At 39.5% G+C, this 18482-nt stretch overlaps 1 protein-coding gene across 1 annotated transcript; it reads right to left on the bottom strand.

The window, feature by feature from the left end:
* Window positions 1-857: 857 nt before the first annotated feature.
* Window positions 858-18191, bottom strand: has2 (hyaluronan synthase 2). The gene is made up of 4 exons (XM_084944715.1): window positions 17422-18191; window positions 7618-8244; window positions 5279-5380; window positions 858-5165 (listed from the first exon to the last, which is right to left on the bottom strand). Exons 2-4 carry the CDS (start codon window positions 8242-8244, stop codon window positions 4236-4238), a joined length of 1659 nt encoding a protein of 552 aa, XP_084800841.1. The 5' UTR covers window positions 17422-18191; the 3' UTR covers window positions 858-4235.
* Between the last annotated feature and the right edge of the window lie 291 nt (window positions 18192-18482).

Here is an 18482-nt window from a genome sequence, read left to right as displayed (position 1 = left end):
TTCAAGGTATGGACATTGAGGCTGTGGATAGCTACAGATACCTTGGTGTTTATCTGAATAATAAACTGGACTGGACTTATAATTCAGACGCCCTCTACAGAAAAGGGCAGAGCAGAGACTCAGTTCCTTCGGAGTGAAGGGCCCACTCCTGAAGACCTTCTATGACTCTGTGGTGGCCTCAGCTATCTTTTACGGTGTGGTCTGCTGGGGTGGCAACATCTCTGCAGGGGACAGGAAGAGACTGAACAGGCTGATCCAGAGGGCCAGCTCTGTTCTAGGATGCCCTCTGGACCCAGTGAGTGACAGGAGAATGGCGGCTAAGCTGTCATCCCTGCTGGACAACATCTCCCACCCCATGCAGGAGACTCTGACAGCACTGAGCAGCTCCTTCAGTGGCAGGCTGCGTCATCCACACATGTGCAATAACACTAAGTGCAATTCTCTTTTTCTGACAACATTGTATTTTATTCTGTTTTATATAGTATTTTATTCTATTCTATTGTGTACATTATCTTATTCTTATTATCTTATCCTATTCAAATGTTTTTTCTTAATTTGTGCTACTGTAGTTTTGCACTGTCCACTTTCTGCTGTAACAAAATAAATTCCCCTAATAAAGGTTATAAATAATAAAATTTGTAGTAACATGATTTGATATCATAATTAACACTGATTTTTTTTTCTGTTTTTTGTCTGTGTGGAGCATAAGGCTGCTCCACGCTTCGCTTGTGTCACTTTTAGGCTATCTGACAATGATTTTCACATCACGTCTTGTGTCATGCCACACAATCTTTGTGGTGTGCAGGCTGACATCCTAGGAGTAAACACTTGGCGACAGCGGAAAGGAAAACCTCCTTTTTAACAGGAAGAAACCTCTAGTAACCAGGCTCAGAGTGGGAACAACAAGTAAGACAGTATTCTGAGAGCAAAGTGCTCTATTAGGGTGATATGGTACTATTAGGTGTTTAAGAGCAGATGGGCCCCCATTATTAAATTCTTTGTAAGTGAGGTTAAAGATTTTAAATCTAATCCTGGATCAACTGAAGGATTTTCAGGGAGTTTTTAGGACAGCCTGATAATACTGACAATGACAATTGTATCATAAGAGAACAACATTTTGAGGAAACGAGGACTATGCTCTGATTTTTAACAAGCAACTCCTTGGCTTATCGGATAATTAATAAAAACTCTTGACAGCAAATGAAAAGAATAGTTTTTTTATTTGGCACGACACAAAAGTGCTTTACGATAACACTGCCCATGACTAGTTTGACATGAAAACATTTTTGTAGGTTAACTGTCAGTCTCATTCAATACACATCGGAAAAAAAATGCGAACTTTAAAATTGTGTAAAAATGCCACTTGATATTTCATTTGTCATCATTCTGTAAGGCACGTCATAACCTTAAAATAAAAAAAAATTGTGCAAATGGTTTTGAAATGATTTTGGATGAAAGTTCTCAGACTGCTTGGCTTTATTGCTTATTGTAGAGAAGGCATTGCTTTATATTCTTTAAATACTTCAAATCAGTTTGCATATGATCTGTGTTAACCAGAAATTTGTCAGGATGTATTTGCTTTTGCTGTGTGGACATATGGAGCAATCAGAGTTGGATGGATACCAGAAAACATCTAAGTACAAAATCCTACAAACCACAGAACAGCCTTCAATAAATATTTTGTATTCTATCTAAGTACAAAGTAAAAAAAAAACAAAGGTTCACCACTTTTCTTGAAATCAATAACTTATCCCTACAAATTGCATTTTTTAAAAATTGTTGCTATTGCAGAACCTCCCCCCAGCTCAAAATTTCACATTATTTGGTCAGATATACAAGTCATTGTCAGAACAGTTGAAAGCACACAAATACATTTTTTCATTTTTTTTCTTACAAAAATGAATGAAAATAAAGAATCTTTGGTAGCTAAGCAAAAATAGAATGGAAATGTCTATATATAAAAATGCATTGAAATACATAGTAAAATAAGTACACGGCTACAGCAAAGGGCTGACACGGCATAAAAAATCCAGCTTCGCCTCAATAAGGTACTGTGTATAAAAGGAGCCCATCATATCACAAACAGATCATAAATTACGTGAAACCATCAGAATGCATCAGTCTTTGGAGAGCACTCTGACACCTTGATGCAATGCAAAGAGAACCACTGAGGTATTTAATCTTCATTATGTCAAGCATCACGCAGAATGATGAGAGAGACGTAAAAGTGCATATGAATTACGGTCAAAAAAAGTAAGTTCATCCCATGAAAACCGTTGCCTTTTTTAATGTATTTGAACAAGCAAACATTTAATATCTTTGTAATTCTGACAAAATGTTGAGGATTTTTTTTCACGTAAGAGTGGTATAAGAGTGGCAAGTGAATGTGAAAGGAAATGCTTTTTCCTTAAAAAGATATTAAACATTGACATTTCTGTTGAAAAAGTAACTTTCCTTTATGGTTTTCTTGAACTATACCACCTTTTCAAAGAAGATCAAGTGGTTGCTTGTCAAATAATAATAATAACAATATTAATCTGACATACTTACTTTTTCACATGACTGTAAATTCATGTCTGCTTCTGGTCTATAGCAAACACTGGACTTATTCCAAAATATTGCTTCCTACTATCAACTGCCCTTATTCACATTCCTATGATCAGGTAGTATTATTCCCAGTAGACACTAACATAATCTCACATCTACTTTTTTCCCTTGCTAGTGAACAGAATGCAAGGCCGCTTAGAGATGTAACCACTTTATCCTTATGTCACAAAATCTTTGGGCTGGAACTTGTCCATCTTGTTTGCTTGGTGGTTAAAATTCATACTGGTAGAAAGACAACAATAATAGTGTTTTAGCCACTTTTGCAACATACATCTAAAATAAACCTTGTTAAAAGACGAAAAAACAAAAGTCACTGTTTCTGTAAAAGTAAAACAGTCACAGCAGCAATGATACGTCATCTCTCTCTTGTGGTCATCACCTGGCCGCCCGATCAGACAGATATAAATTCTGCTGGTCAGTGATCAGTTTCACTTTGTAAACTAAAAATACTGCAGTCATGTCACATGGGAATAATAATAAATATACCACAACATTAGGTGATGATATGTTTTCACATTGAGCATACATTAAACAGCCAGTCCATTGGTTACATTCCAACCCAACCTTTTTCCAACCAAGTGCTTTCTTGTTGCTGACATAAGAATCAAAGTAGTCTGGCTATCTGATTCTTTCGGCAATTCCAGATGTTATATTTGCTCCCTTAACAGGTGAAGAGCACAAGGAAGTTTGCATCTTTCCCATATGACATGAGAGCATTGAAAGAAAGAAAGCTGCTTTCCATTTCAAAGCCCTTTCTACACTCCTTCTGGCTTCATAAATTGATACTGTAGCTCTTTCCAAAACAGATTAAAACACTGAAAAGGTACACTTAACTTGAACATGTGGCAATAAAAAAAGTAAACTAAAGTGAAATAACTTTAGGTGGATTTGTAAATTTTGAAGTGGTAAAATAGATCACCCCTATCTATTTATGAGATCTACACAGACTAGACACTGTGTATGTGGTACAGTTACACTAATCATATAGCCCTGGTGAAAGCCTCTAACAAATACCTTTTATCACTATTAATGTAGATTTTTGTCAGTGTTGTTCGGGCATTTCAGACTGGAGACAATCGGGCAGTCTTTAGGCTTTCATTTGACGGAGGCAACACAAAACTTGTTCTTTAGTTTAAGTGAGAAAAAAACACATTTACTGGACAGAGTGCTCTGGAGGTAAAATATTCTTACTGGACAAGTTAAATCCCATCTAAAAATCCAGTTTTATTGGCTTAGTTGCTAATATTAGATGAAGCCCAGTGAAAATGACAAGGGTAAGAGGTAGCTAAAATTATAAAGCCTAGCGCTCTTGCTGCCAAATGCAATAAACACAATCTTGCCATTCTGAGTTATCCAAATTAGCTAATCAGCCTAAACCAGTTGATCTTCAGCTAAACCTTATTTGAGTATGTCAAATGGCTAGCTTGAGGATGTACAAGGATCCTGGATGCTATGGTCACAGCCACTGGCATTTAGTCTAGAAAATATTTCTATTTCTTTGTCCATTTTAGTTGACCTCACTTTGCCTCCAGAGCTGCTCTACAGCTAAAATACATTTGTATAACAACAAGATGATGTGTGAGAGAAACCCCCGGTTTCATTGGGAAATCATGATTGTAGTCTGTAAGTCACACATCCAGCACCATATCATAGTGTGTTTCCTTCTTCCTTTTCCCACATTTATTTATGAGCACTGTATATAATGTCAACAGTATAACCCAGTAACTTGCATAGACCACTGCCCCTATTATCAAAACAATCTTTTCTGAGTCAGGGAAGGGTTTTCTAGTCTGTTGTATTACTGTGTATAAAATTCCAATGAAAAGGATAGTGAACCATACTGATATTGGAATCAGACCGATAAAGTTCACCACAATTGTTTTCCTCCCAGAAGTCCCCCATCCAGACTTGTTGATTGTTGCTATTGCAAACATTTTCGCTGGCAACAGGCTTGACATATACAGTACAGAATAAAATGACATGAACACCATGACAATGTTACCTCTGAGGCAGCTGGCAAATGATGACTTAATCAGCGCCACTGCTTGCACAATGAGTAGAAACAAAAGAATATTCCAGAGCCTTCCTTGGTAAAAGAGTTGGATCGCTGTGGCGATGAGGAAAAATGGGAAGAAGCCAGTGATCACAGCCTCATAAGTCATCCAGAGATGGTGTTTGTGGAACCACATGGAGTTGTACAGCCATTCTCTGAAATATGACTTGCTCCATCGTGTCTGTTGATTGAGCCACCGCAGATATGTAATTGGTGTCTCTGTAAGGCACTTTGACCGTGCAGTGTATTTGGTTGCATACCCGAGGCTAAGAACTCTGTTCGTGAGATGACGGTCATCCCCAAAACTGCAGTGGGATCCCATGAAGGTCTGATTGTACCAGTCCTCAAGAAACTCATGCAGGAGAGAGTTCCGGTACATTCCTAAAGGCCCGCTAATGCATTGAACGCAGCCGAAGTAGGACTGGCAAGCCCGCTCAATGTTGAAAGCCATCCAGTACCGAACACTGCTCAGGAAGGAGATCCACGACTCATATTTATTTAGGATCTACAGGTAGGTTGACAAGCAGAGACAAAAAGTATGAAGTTTAAAGCACAACATCCTAATTTGTATGTTTAATGTAGAAGATTCAGATTTCACAGAACTTTTAAGAAAACTACCTGTACATCTCCTCCAACTCCTCCCACCATAGGGTCTTCCTCCAAAACCTTAACCATCTCCACTGATGATGCTGGGTCCAGCATGGTGTCAGAGTCACACACCTACATAAAAACACAAGTCAAACAAGAAATTAACTGTGTTTTAGCAACACAGGATACATTTATTTAGATTTTCTTCAACATAGTTCCAGATGTCTTCTTTGTTCAGCTTAATTCTGCAAAACATAACAGATCTCAAATTGACCTAAACTCCCCAAAGAGAGGGAAAAAAACCCTTTCTTGCTTAAAAAAATTTGCTTGGACAATCGGAACAAAATTTCGATATACAAAATAAATTTTTGTGAAATCAAAAAAGAATTACATAATGACACAAGAAAAAAAAAAGATATCATGCATCCAACAAAACACATAAATGCTCTGATGAAAATGCAAGAATATGGCCACTTTATAATCTCTGCCAGCAAAGACCAGAGGGGCTGCTTTCAACTCTGTTCACCACCCACTATAGCTCTAATGTTGCTCTTCTGCTCTCCCTATTTTCTTCTATAAATGGTAATTTTCCTGACCAACAAAATCAGGTGATGAAAACAAACCTGGAGCCCAGTCCTTTTAAACAAAATACATCTGTTACAGGCAGAGCCTGATGAAAGTAAAAAGGCATGAAACATTGTCCGTCCTGTTCCTAAGGTTGAAAAGTATTGGCATGACTGCTGGCAGTGCAGCAGTAAGCTCTATTGAACTTTTTGTGAAGTTAATGATTTTTGGCAGGCTGAAGCCAGCTGCAGGTGTTAGACAGCATTATAGCTCTGAGTTCATATTCTCAAAGTCCCCTTCTTTGTTATACAGACCCGTTTGAATCATTTTGATGCTGTTACATAAATGAAGCATCAGTTGAGCCTTACTCTTTGATCACAATGCTTTTTGTAGCACTAACAACTGAAAATCACAGAAGAAAATGACATAATGATACTTGGCATTTTGGACAAAGAACTGTTACTTGTGCTTAAGTCTGAAGACACAAGAGTTTTTGAATTAGCCTGAGGTTTCTGCTTTTCAAACGTAATAACAACAGATCTGTGGAATTGCAAAACTAACTAAAAATGCTGAAACGTCATTAAAGCCATAGACTAAGCGTCTGGTAACAAAACAGAGAAAGTCTTGACAGAGCATGCCCACACAAAATATTCTGTGTACTTTAAACGCAATCATTTAGTCATGGAAAGAAAAACACTTTCATTGGAAAGTAACTTTCATGCACTGTTTAGCATTAACAAGCAGATTCAGGAAAAGGTGTGAAGTCATGTTTAACCCATGTGACCTCACCACCCTTCAAGTAATTTTTATTCTTTAGGTAAACACAGTTTGAAAGGTTGTTATTGTGGCTGAATTATATGACACCACAATGTGGTTACATATCATATGACAGTATTACAAGCTCTCATTAAGTATGATATGATAGCTAACATTTGCCATTGTTAGCTACTGCTAATACAAGACAAAGTAAGTCTGGAGGATCATAACCTCTTTGTATTTTGAACTGAGAAAGGTTCCATTTATTTTTAATTACTTTTATGCTCCTGAATATGACAGTACTATACAGCTCCACAAGAGCCCATGACACGTTTAACAGTCAGTGCCTGCAGGATATTGCTTTACCAAGCAGTTAATGTCTTTAGCCACTGTTTATTTTTTTAAGCCACACCAACACACTGTCGCTAGCCAAACACACTATTGAATTTAGTTTTCCTAAAGCTATTAGGCTTTTAGTCCTTAGGTCTGTGTTACTCAAGTATAACCTTTGATTGTTTTTAATTTTTCTGAACAGGAGACAAACACATGCTAACCTTTCTAACCTTTCTTTGATACAGATTTGTAGATGACGTAACTCCCTGCGAAAAAGATCTGTTATTACACTTAGACATCAGCTACCGCTGCCCTCCTTCACGCCACACTTCACAACACGGTGCACATGCTAAAAAGCAAAACAAAAGACTCTTTGTGGACCCCATATTTGGCTTGGCATAGCCTCCCCTCCTCTCTTTCCAGCCATCTCTCGTTCTATTCCCTTTCACTCTATCATCAGCTTATGTTTGCCTAGTTTGCATCTCCCACAGTAGCTTACATTTTCTCTCTTTCTTCACTATGTCCTTCAGATGTCAGCTCTGTGTGTGCATGCGTGCAAATCTACAAAGACACACACAGGCACAAAGTAATATTACACCTGTTGTACAGTATTTTTAATCTTCTAATTTATTTCATTATTTTTTATTTAAGGGGCTATTGTTCTTCCCCATTACCTGCATTAACTGATTTTAAGCGATTTAACTACTTAGCCTTACCTGCACATAATCCACGCTCCTCCCCAGTGCTTTGAAGGCTGTATACATGACCTCTCTCTTCCCTCCCCACTTCTGCATGATGCACACACATTTGCTGTTCAGCACAACCCTGGACACCTGCTGAAGGCTCTCAGCGTAGCTCTCATCTGTCTCCTCGGGTCCTCTGCTGTGATAATTACTCCTCCACACGTACGTAGCCGATCTGTCCGATCCCATGACCTCCTTAAAAATCTCCATCATGTACAAGTCGTCGTCTGAATTTCCATCGATCACCATGATAACTTTGATACCAGGATATGTCAGCCTCTTCACAGACACAAGGCATTTTCTTAGGTAGTTTTCATCCTCCTGATACGCAGCGATGCACAATGCCAAGGACTTGTTCAGTTTAATTGGTGTTTCTAAGGAGCGCCGCATGTTACGGTGTTCTAAGAGTGCAAAGAGGCTCTGGATAATAAGGTGAACAACCAAAATGGCACCATACAGCCCAAAAGATAGGTGATTTTGAGCTGTAGTGAAAAATTGGTAGCCCATGATATAGGCTGTAGAGATGCCCACCAGGAGAGACACGCCGAACATGGTGGTCCCAAATATCCTCAGGTAAGTGAGGCCTCTTTTACACTTCATCTGTGGACAAAAACAAAAGGGTTACATGTAGTAACAGTGGTGCAGAAAATGTTACTATGATTGACGGCAACTCACAGTGAAACATTTGTCACCTTTTATACTCAATTGGTAGTACAAGTAAATGACCTCCTAAGACCCGAACTCTTCCACGGCATGCATTTTTAATTTCTCTTTGATTTTTGGGCTGATTGGCTCCTGATGAATGTAAAAACAAAGAATTACCAGATTGTTTTTACCTAATTTTTGCTTGTAAGAAAAATAAGAGCCACATATGAGGATATTTGTTTAAGATTTTGATAGAACAGTAGCAGTATAATGTCCTCGTAAGTGGATATCAGGCCGTTGTAGAGCAAAATTGAGTATTTTGGTCTAAATAACCCAAAATGTGATGTCCACATATGTGGACGGCAGGTCGTAGGAGGTTAAAGTGAATACAATCACTTAAACGAGAGCGTTGGAACCATTTTCACTGTACTTTTCACTGAAGCTTTTGTTTTGACACAACAAAAACAGGTACAGACTGCTGTAAACTTTCTCCTTTTTTATGCCCCATCCCTCTCCCTACCTCCCCCCCGTTCCCCAAATCCCCCTAAATGCCAGACAGTTGTGAGTAGCCGATTGTTCCAACTCTCTTTTAGTGTGGGTGGCCACACGTTACAAGATTTCTTGACCTAATTAACCAACAAGTTGGCTGCCTCTGCCAACCATCAAGGTCTAAGCACATGCTAAATGTTGGTCGTGGTGGTGGGGTGGCCTATAATGAAAATTATTGGTTTCCGCAGTATTTTGGGGACACATTTCAAAGGTCAAAGACCAAGTATGACAAACTCTGACCTAGAACATGGTTATTCAATATTTTTAAGAAAGGCGTTTGTGCAAGAGGATGCTTTTGCGTCTGCATCCTCTTGCACAAACTCCTGAAGTTTGTTTCCAACCCTCATTATGTTGCTACCGCCATCTGTTTGGCAGACCAACGGAGACCCACTCAGCGTGGCTCATTTTGACTCAACGCAGAGAGCGGACCACCCTGTGATGTCATCTGTTTATATCTTTATGGGAAGAAGAAGACAAGAGACTTCTAATGCTGCACGCGTGCTTCTCTCTCTCTGAATCTTTGTATAGAGAACATTGCAGGGAAATGACTTCTGTTAAACAGAGAGAAACAGAGAAAAGACCTTTGACATTATGAAGGTCAAAGTATGCTGACCTTCAGTAGGGCTCCCTCTTGTGGGATAAACTTTTCATCTAGGATTTAGATGCATTTAGTGCCATTTTGTTCATTGAGTGACCAAAAATATTTTGCAATATCACGCATGTTGTACATGTACATTTAATCAAGTCAAGGGAAGCATAAGTCAGAACAACAATAAAATGATCAAAAGAAGCGTATACAAGGCCGAGTGATGTTTGTGAACTGGAGAGAGTTCTTGGGACCACACCTAAACACATGACAGATGAAGGGAGGGGACGACTAAAGGAGAGAAAGAAAAAAATATATACACAGAGAAAGCGAAGATAGCATGGACAATCTTTAAGAGAGAAAGTGAAGAAAGTTGGTTAAGAAAATTGGTTAAACTAGCTGAAAAGCAGATGCATCTTGAGAGACATAAGGAAAATGAAAGTAAAAGACAGTGAGGGAGTAGCAGAAGCAGGGAGAGAGAGGTTGTGCTCATGGAGAAGAATACACACAAACACACACTTTGGCTCAGACATAATGCTTTGTTCATTTGACTGTTGGACGAGAAAGCCACAATCAGTGTAGCGGACCTCCTCTGGCATGTGGCAAAGGTTTTAACGTCAGGCCATCTTTTACAAGACCCCTGACATGCACAGATATACACCAAAATGCACATATAAAAGCTTATTGTACCACTGCATGTGTGTGTTTGTGTAATTGAACAAATTAAAATTTTGGCCTCTTTCAGCTTGTGTGAGAATGTCTATAATGCTTTATAAGCCCTGTATCCATGTCTTACCTTTGTTTGAACTCAACCACTGATTAGGAGTAAGCATGAGTGTGGCAACAAAACACAACTTTTTGGGGCACTTCATTGTCAGCTTACAAGTACATCATGTCTGACACAAAGTGACAAATTCAGCTTGAAATGTACACCTCTTTATTTCATCAGCTGGGCTTTGGGAGAAAACAAAATGAACTTGAGAGAACCACTGAAGATAACAAGGACAGGAACCGTCGTCAGTGTTTGTTCCTTCTTGACTTTCTGTTAATGATCTGCACTTTAGTGATACAATCTGTTTGCTCTGATTTAATGTTTGGAATGAAAGTAAAAATCAAAACTAGGACATTAAATCCATCATCGACAGGCTAGGCTCATGGCAGGTAAATGTGATGTGGGAAAACGTCAAGTCCACAGTAATGCAACCATTGCTGCTGGTTACAATGATCTGGTCTTTGCAGCATCTTATACACCATTTTGGGTGTGTAGTGCAGCGCAGAGGTCGGGTTGACAGTTAGCTCAGACTGCAGACAGATTAACTGCAGACTTAAAGTGAGGCCAAACTCTGGCCCGTTCTTATCGAGATAGAGCCTTTTTAATCAGGGCAGTATCTGTAACAGTGGAGGTGTCATCCACATATGGACGATGTAAATGATGTCACATTGGTTAGTGAGCACGCGTATCTTCATGTGTTTGTCCAGAGCATTTATCTATGCAAGCGGAGGGTGTCATTAACACATGAAGATGATATCACCCCAGCTTTCTGTTTGTTGTTACATCTTGGCACTTGAGGGTTAGAACATCGCCATTATGTCCTTTTTGCTGTACATGTGTGTACGTGTGGCCAGCCCTGTGGTGACCTTGGGCTGGAAGCTTGAGCAGTCTCACTCTGACGTTATTAACAGTCTCTTGAGTGAAACTCCCACCGGCTCTCTCTCAGAGATAACATTGCAGTAATGTTGAGTCTTGCATGGATGTACATGGTGAGTTAGTAGATAAATGAAGCGATGACTACAAAAATTAATGGATAGATTAATTTGACCCAAAAAAACTGGGTCCTTGGAAAAAGTGCATCTGGCTGTTCTTTTACACTGAGACACGTGGATTTGTTTGGGATGACAGCAACAGTAAAAAAAAAAAAAAAAAAAAAAAAAGTAGTGACAGGGAAATGTCATTGTGTTTGTGAGGTTTTTATTTTGAAAATATGATTTAGGAAAATCAATGACGGTCTTCCCTTCCTGTTACTCTAAGTGTTCTTACAGTACAAATGAGCAAGGCACTGAACTATTTAGCTGTAACAGGAATGAGAGACTGTGCCTGCATCTTCCTCTGCTTCTGAATGAAACAGCATATTAATATGCTACAGTATGCTAAATCAAAATCCTGACCTCATGACAATATTAGACTAAAATTCAGGGATCACTATACTATGGTTTATTTTGTTCAAAATGTGCTCACTACATGCACACATTCTGATGGAAATCCATCCAATAATTTTTTCAGGTGGAGCCACTGAGTAAATCAAATGTGAACATCAAAGTTTCCCTGCAGGAAAAGTCAAGGAAACACCATGTGCAAACATTGCACAGACTTTGTAAATAAATGAATTTGTTGATCTGCTGGTGCTCAGAGGGATGATAGGAGTTCACTGAATACAGAAGGTACATTGCTACACATAGAGTCAAGTTACTTGCAATGCCAAGAAAAAAACATTGCATTTAATTGGTTTGACATGTTTTCAATATTGTGCAAAAGTCTTGAGCCACCTCTAAATTCTTTATATTTTGTTTCCAATGATCCAGACCTTCTTCTTTAACATCTCATACTTTTTTTAAAGTGGTCTTGAGCAACAGTTCTTCAGGGCTTCTTAAGGTCTTGTAATGCTTCTCTTTGGACATTGGCTGCTTTTTCACTCATTTTTAGCCAAATATTTAGACCTGTACATTAAAACAATAAACACTGACCTCTGAATCGATCAAAAAGGCACCTAACAAGAGATAGTGTTTATTGACCAGTGTGAATCCTTTTCTTCTGATTTGTTTAGCAGAATCTATGAAACCTGCAAACACAACACAGGTTGACAGTGATAATAGTATTACATAATAAAATTTTTACAGGAACAAGATGATGATGAGCTATTGACTGCCTGGTGTGCAGTGTGCCCTTAAAACATTTGAGGAAACATTAGGGCAAAAGAAGAATTGGCAGAGCTAGAAAACTACCTACAACAAATTCCTGACACAGGACCTGAGAGATAAATCTGAAGCTTCAGTGGAAGGGTTGGCTGTCAAGAAGTCATTCTTAAGAAGGTAAAAAGGAAGAAAAGGCTGATGTATGCCAAATTACACTTGTGGAGTAATAATTCCAGTCATTTTAGGTTCAAATTATGCATTGATATGTATGGAGGAAGTAGTACAGATGTACAACACCCAAAACACGGGGGAGGCTCTGTTATGGTTTGGGACTGCATTTAAGGAAGTGGTGTTTGGGATCTTGTCAAAATTGATGAAAATGTGAACACAGAAAAGTACAATCAGATTTTGATCTACCATGCAGTACCATCTGGAACGTGTCTGATTGGCTTCATTTTTTAGCCTGACAACAATCTCAAACAAACAATGCAGTAAAAGAATATCTAGATAGAAAACCACACAATGGAATCAGTCATGGATTGACCTCCCCAGAGCCTGGACCGCAACATTATTCAAGCAGTGTGGGATCATCCTGACAGAGAATGGAACAAAAGGAAGCCAACATCCAAAGAAGAGCTTTACACGTCCTTTAAGAAGCCTGGAGAAATATTCCTGAAGACTACTTAAAGAAATTACAAGAAAGCTTGTCTAAGAGAGTTCAGGCTGTGTTGAAGGTGGTCGTACCAAATACTGACTTTCGAGTTGTACAAACTTTGTTTTTGCTTTACATACTGTACATACTGTATTTCCATTCACACTTTTGCATGTTTCAATAAATCACTGCTGCAATTTCACATTTCCTTTGCATATCATAGAAACAAGGGAGTGGCTCAAGACTTCTGCACAATACTGCATATTTTCATTCTGTTCATTCTTTTGGCCACAAAGAACCGACAATAAATCTCAAACACCAATTAAAATATGAGTGCTACTTGTGCGCAATAAAATATGGGACACATTTTGGTTTTCAAATATAATGAATATCTTAAAATCACCACATGTTATAATAAATTGCATGCGTGTTACATCAGGGAGAGCTTTTAGATATGCAGAACAGGCTGCTTAATGTGAATGCCATATGTACCTATGTGCAAATCTATCACTAACGTCACTATGTATGGCATATGTGTGCGTGTTTGTGTGTGTATATACACAGCATGAGGCATATGTGTGTGTGTGTAAGAATATGAGTGTGTATGCAGGCTGTCTGCAGAAAGAGATGGCTTGACTTAACTCACATGAGAGCAGTTGAAGCTCTTTCAGCAGGGTTCCAGCTCAAGACCTCTGATAGAAACGCAAATTATGACACGGATCGCCAGACTCTGTGTGTGTATGTGTGTGTGTGTGTGTCTTCATACACTAAAACTACATATCTGTGTGAGTTTGCACAAGTGTGTATGTAATTACTGTGTGTGCTGCCCAGAGTATAACAGTGAAGTGGAGCCAAAGAAAGACAGCCTGCTGGTCTGTGTGGAGCTGAGATAACATAAAGCTCACATCTTTACATCTCAGCAGTCACTGCTGGAAGTGTAACATTCACAAATCAGCAGCTCTGGCTGGATAAGTACTTATAACAAATCAAACATTATATGCTGGGGGCCCAAGCTGACACTTGTGGCTGGTATAATTTAGACCTGAATCACAGTTAAGGAAATGAACAGTTTTCATGGTATTTTTCATGACAATGTTCAATGAAGCCCAGATAAGTATGAGCTAATAAAGACAGATTAATGGTATTTGGGGTTTTTGTGAGGAGTCTCTGGATCCATTGAAAAAATAATAGTACATTTTATATCAGTTTAGTATAAAAAACCAGACCTGCTGAGGTAATACACACCTTTGAAATCTCATGTGCTTTGACAATTTCCAAGAATAAAAAAAAAAACCCACACATGTACAAATGGAGAGATATGCATCACAGATAATGATTTTTATATATGCACTAGGTTGTCAGTGTGTGTTTAAGAACTTTGCAGGGTTAGAAAAGGCCACGGTGGATTGTAAAATTAAACATTAAACGTGGAGCTGGCTCTCATGACAGACATAGCAGCATGCAGCAAAGGGTCACATCTTCCCGAGAAGCTGATGAGGCAAAAGAGTGGAAGCGGCGGGGAGAGACTTGAGAATTGGCTGCAGTCTTTGGCTAGACGTACTTGACACATTCAAGGCTGGGCTGCTGCTCCATGTCTATTTACTATGTTAATTTAGTGACAAGGCTCCTTTTCTCTTCGCTCTTTCTGGGGGCAGAATCAGGTGTGATGGGGCCATAACTGAAAAGCAGCAAAAGGTTAAAGCATCTTCTAGACTGCAACTGTTTCTTCATCACGCAATTAGCATCTCATTACACTGTTACACCAACAGATGTTGTTATATACATGATTTAATACAACACTGAGGTAAATGTGTTCTCTGTTTCAAAGCCAGACTATGCCGTTTGGTATTTAGGCGTGTCTTTTTTCAACCTTGATTCATCCATGTAGTAGGAAGAAAAGGGGAGGAGGTGAAGTTGGGATGAAGCTGCTCAGAGATGAATGGGTGGCACACACTGAAAACGGGGTGGGGCCAGGACATTGAAGGCGTGGTGCTGTACTTGGATGCATTCACTGCCAGCTGAGGCACGGGACTTACATCACTGTGGCAGACTCCAAGAGACCAAAGTGAGATGAGGTTGAGTATGGAATACCTCCTTCTTAAGCTATTTCTTTGTGTGGAAAAAAAATGCAAAAATCATTGAAAGCTCTTCTTTTACAAACACAACCTGTTTCTCTGTATCATCCAACGATCCAGCAGTTCCCTTATCAGATTGATAATAGACATCCATCCATCAGCAGTACCCTTAAATAAATGTCTTCACCTCCATGGGATGGAAAATTCTATTAATAGCACTCTTTAAAACCACAGCCCAGTGTGGCTAAAAGATAACAGAGGCTCATAATCACACTCAAGTAGTAGATAATTAAAAAGAACTTTATAATTATTAAGGGGAAAAAAGGAAGAAAGAATCACACTAAGATTTCCATGAAGTTTTGTCAGTTTGTCACTCTCATCTTTCCACAAGATACACAGAAAATATAAATAACATTAACAAGAGCCACTTTGTGAGCTGCTCCTGCCCAGTTTGCTTTGTAAGGGGCCTTTGTTACTTCATGGTATACGCTCTAACTGCTGGATATATGAATTAGATTTGGCATCAAACCTACTCTGTGTGACTCAGCATGAGGTAGTGAGAATCTAACTGACATCCAAATTTTCACTTTTACTGGCTGGCTGCAGTGCTGCTTTACTGTTAGTATACTGAAGGAACCTGGAAAAAAACTGGTATTAACACAGAGTAGATGAGCTAAGTGGTACGGCTCGGGAGGGGCTGCGCCTCTAAGATCAACAGTTGTACCCTGCCAGCCCCATGGCTCTTTACACTAAAAGACCCTTGCTGGGAGAAGTAATGGCACGTGAGACTTGTTGTGTGCCTTAATGGAGGCCAGCCACGGAAAGTCTTCTTCTCTTAAATAGTAAAATGCTCTTTGTGCTGTGTGGGAGTGCACGCTGGAGCACTGATGCAACTCAGACATCAAAAAGGTTTTAAAAACTTCTTTGTCATTATAGTGGACAACTGTGACATTCACAGAGTATTTCATTTAATAGCACTAAAGTCGTATTGTCTTTCTCATTGTGCACTGAGTCCTGCACTCAGCAAAGAAACTCCCTGGAGGACTGAGATTAGGAACACCACATGGGTATTAGGTTGAATACATGCTGACATGGGCATAAGGTCCACATATGCTCCAAATCTACAGCAAATGAGCAGTGAGCATTTATTTGAAGTTTACAGTTTCCCTGCTAACAAAGTACTGTGCAAAAAGTTTAATCCACAAGTCATCCTGGAAGTATTTTTTCACACTGGACTGAATGCTCATCTCTTCTTACAAGTAAATATGGAGGATATCACCACAGAGTTAGGGTGCATTGTGAGAGCAGCACAATGCAAAGTAAAATCAATAAAATCAATAGATAATCCAAGTCAGCAAGGAGATTCTGCTTGTGGGTTGAAAAGTTCTACATTTTGGATAAATAGCTGTAATATTTATCCACTTACTCACACATGGCTTCCCTTGTGTGGGCAACACAGTGGGACCCAACAGCGGTCTGTGCACACTCAGTAGGTGGATGGAGAAAGAGACTATGTCAAGGAGAGTGTGACAGATGTTCATTAGCATTTGTGTATATGTGCGCGTGTGATGGGTGTGCAAGGGGACAACAATGCTCAGAAGACTTAGGTGCATGGACCACGTGATACCTCACATGAGCTTCTCTGGTTTTGTTTAAGTCCAAAGTTAGGAGGTTATGAATAAACTGCAAAACTTTTCAGCAAGGCAAGTGCCTGCTACCACTTTTTACAGAACACGGATATAAACAAAGGCTAACTTGTCCAAAAGCTGAAGGCTGGTCAAGAAGCTATTCACACGCATGCAAATGTTAGTCCTCCACACTGGGCGTCAAATTACGCGCCCCTACCACAAGCCACGCTGAAACAGTCCACATTCAGTCTTCTCATTGGCTTAAAACTCTCAACGAATGACGTGTGACTGGTAACGTCACAGTGTAGTTATATTCAGGCTAGCATCACTCTTACAACAAAGACTAGTCATTAATTTGACTGATCAGAAGATAAAAGCTTAGCATATTGTAAACCTTTTACACCTGTATTTTGTAGTGTTATAGCATGAAATGAAACACAAATTGAGTTCCAGCACTTCTTGCTGTGGCTCCCAACTTTTAGCATCACTCACTTTGTGGAGCAAACACGCTGAACAAACTCATGAAAAAAAAAAGCTCTATGCATGCACTTTGCTAGAGAGTTGGCGCATCGTCACGTTCACACACACGCGCGCACACGAAAACTGATTGCGCGTAATTATGTTCTAAACCACTTCATGAATGATTTAGTGGCTTGTGGTAAAATATTTGGGGCTTATTGGTCTGTCAGCATGCTGCATGATCGCCAGACCAAATGATCACTGGCCACCTACCTTGAAGCAGCTGTTGTCCTCTGATTCCTCCTGATAAAGGATGCGTCTAACTTCTGGGACTCTGGTCCCGATCCACAGAGGCAAAAAGTAGACACAGAGCTTGAGCAGTGACGACTCTCATGAATCCGCTTAAAATGGTCCTCATAAGCCTATTTTTGTTTGTTTGTTTGTTTTTTAAAGGGGGAAAAAGAATAATTAAAAAAAAGTCGTGCCAGTCCTTTGTATGTGTGCTCAGTTTGGATGCTTCAAAAAGACAACCGGGATTGCTTGTCTTCTCTAACTTCTAACGGTTTGTCTGCAGCCTTTCCAAGTCACTTACATCTCTGGTGTCCAAAACCAAACATCATATCAGTCAGCTTTGGCATCATTCATATAAAAAAGTATAAATAAAACATAGACTATAAAAATATGATAAATATTTTTCTCCATCAACGTCTGTTTCATTCATTCTTAATAAAACGAAAAAAAATTAAGATAAAGCCATCAACTTTGGCAGCTTCAGTCAAATTCAAAATTTTAAAAAAAAAAAAAAAAGTTTCAGCAAACAATAAAATATGAGCCAGAGCTTTTTTTGTATTCTTCCTGTTTTAAGGGGCGTTAAGGTAAGTTTTTCTAGAGTTTCCTCCGAGCATCCAGGTTACACAGAGCGCACAGAAGTGGCCAGAAGTCTCTCTGCCGCTGTTTCAGCTGTCTAATTCCTTCCAGACGGGTGTGTGTGCATGTGTGCGAGTATGTCTGTGTGTGTGGACCCTCCTTTATGGCTCCTGCGGCTCCCAAACCCCTTTTACCGGGCAACAGATTGGCGTGTTGATTTAATAGGAGGGGGAGGTTTGGGGGTGTGTGTAAGGAGGAGCGACGGAGAAGTGATGGGGGAAGAGAGAAAGAGGGCTGGGGGGCGGCGACTCTCTCATCCAAACTCATTCAAACTTCAGAGAGTGGGTGGGTGGGGAGTCTCTCATCCAAAGTCATTCAAACTCCAGAGAGAGAGAGAGAGAGAGGCTAACATTGACTGGAACCCCCTCTCCATTCATTTTATATTACAACTTGAGGTTACATAGTAT

The sequence above is a fragment of the Perissodus microlepis genome, chromosome 11, assembly GCF_051167445.1.
Source record: "Perissodus microlepis isolate ML-2025 ecotype Zambia chromosome 11, ASM5116744v1, whole genome shotgun sequence".
Classification (NCBI taxonomy): Eukaryota; Metazoa; Chordata; class Actinopteri; order Cichliformes; family Cichlidae; genus Perissodus; species Perissodus microlepis.
This window is presented reverse-complemented; position numbering and strand designations above follow the sequence as displayed.